Source organism: Leucopleurus acutus, assembly GCF_964270905.1.
Source record: "Leucopleurus acutus genome assembly, chromosome: 5".
NCBI classification, from domain to species: domain Eukaryota; kingdom Metazoa; phylum Chordata; class Mammalia; order Artiodactyla; family Delphinidae; genus Leucopleurus; species Leucopleurus acutus.
Window position 1 is genome coordinate 87,021,476 of NC_139147.1, and position 2,017 is coordinate 87,023,492.

Consider the following 2,017-nt stretch of genomic DNA (forward strand, 5'->3'; position numbering starts at 1 on the left):
GTACATTAGATTTCCAGAACTTATTTATCTTATCACTGAAAGTTTGTACTCTTTCACCAGTATCTCCCCATTTCTCCCACCCCCTGATAACCACAATTCTATTTTCCATTTCTATGAATTGAGTTTTTTTAGACTGCACATATAAGTGATACATGCAGTATTTGTCCTTCTCTGTCTGAATTATTTCACTTACCATAACACCCTTAAGTTTCATCCATGTTGTCGTGAATGGCAGAATTTCCTTCTTTCTCATGACTGAAAAACATTCCATTCTATATATGTGTGTGTGTGTGTGTGTGTGTGTTTATGTTCCATATCTTGGCTATTGTGAATAATGCTGCAATGGACATGGAAGTGCAGTTATTGCCTCAGTATCCTGTTTTCATTTCCTTTGGCTTTATCCCCAGAAGTGGTATTGCTGGATCACACAGTAGTTCTATTTTTAATTTTTGAGGAATATTCACACTGTTTTTCATAGTGGCTGCACCAATTTACTTTCCCACCAATAATGCACAAGGGTTACCTTTTTTTCATATCTTTGCCAATGCTAGTTATCACTCGTCTTTTGATAATAGCCATTCTAACAGGTGTGAGGTGATAGCTTATCATGGTTTCGATATGTATTTCCCTAATGACTAATTGAGCATATTTTCATGTACCTGTTGGCCATTTTTATGTCTTTTTTGAAAAGATGTCTATTCAGTTCCTCTGCCCATTTTTTAATTGACTGTTCTTCTTCTCCTGAGTTATATAGTTCTTTAAGTACTTTGAACAATAACTGCTTATCAGATATACAACTTGCTTCCAGCTTTGTCCTTTCTTTTTTAACTTTATTGAGGAATAATTAAAAAATATAATTGTATGTATTTAAAGTGTAAAACATGATGATTTGATATACATACACATGGTAGAATGGTTACCAAGGTCAAGATAATTAATGCAGAACGGCAAGATGGCGGCGCGAGCAGCGTTTGGGCCCCTGGGATGGCGTCTCTGGCAGGGTTCGAGGAATTTTTCTGTATGCAGTTCTAGGAGCAGTACAGCCAAAAATGGTGGCCTTCTTCTCACCAATATGAAGTGGGTACAGTTTTCAAACCTACACATTGATGTTCCCAAGGATTTGACCAAGCCTACGATAACCGTTTCTGATGAACCAGACACGTTATATAAGCGCCTATCAGTTTTAGTAAAAGGCCATGATAAGGCTGTATTGGACAGTTATGAATATTTTGTTGCACTTGCTGCTAAAGAACTTGGTATCTCTGTTAAAGTACATGAACCTCCAAGGAAAATAGAGCGATTTACTCTTCTCAAATCAGTGCATGTTTTCAAGAAGCACAGGGTTCAGTATGAAATGAGAGCACTTTACAGATGTTTAGAGTTAGAACATCTCACTGGGAGTACAGCAGATGTCTACTTGGAATATATTCAGTGAAACTTACCTGAAGAAGTTGCCATGGAAGTTACAAAGACAAAATTAGAACAGTTACCAGAACACATCAAAAAGCCAATCTGGGAAACAATACCAGAGGAAGAAGAAGAAAGCAAGTCATAAAGTCTCAGTGTCCACTTGTGCTGGATGTGAAGTGAGCATGTCAAGTGGAGGGAGTCTCCAGTGAAGACAGTTTCAAGTCACCCTGACTGCTCTCCTGAGGCTGCACGGCCTGATCAGTAGAAAGCAGGGATTGGAAGTTTATGATACACCAGACTATTGTGCAGGAACCACTTTATCTATTCTTTTATACATGTCATTGTTTCAGTTCGGATTTTAACAAATGTGAGCAAACCATTTGGACCACTCTGTACCAAAACAGTCAAATTCATGTTTTGTTATTCCACTGTTGTTCAATTATTAGTTTGTACTGATTGTGATTTGTATCATTTCTTTCATCTAAAAGTGAGTGTTTCAAATATTCCTCACACACATTTCTTTCTTTTGAGGGACCTAGAAGGAAACTTTGGTTAATTTAACACTGAGCAGTTAAAGTTTTTTATATTTACCTTAATGCAGGCTGGC

General features: G+C 37.3%; 1 protein-coding gene across 1 annotated transcript; it reads left to right on the forward strand.

The window, feature by feature from the left end:
• Positions 1–952: 952 nt before the first annotated feature.
• Positions 953–1,573, forward strand: LOC309961592 (small ribosomal subunit protein uS10m-like; the record flags this gene model as incomplete). The annotated part of the gene is given in 2 exon segments (XM_082839017.1): positions 953–1,432; positions 1,436–1,573. Coding segments are annotated over 2 exon segments (600 nt in total). The 3' UTR covers positions 1,556–1,573.
• Positions 1,574–2,017: the final 444 nt, after the last annotated feature.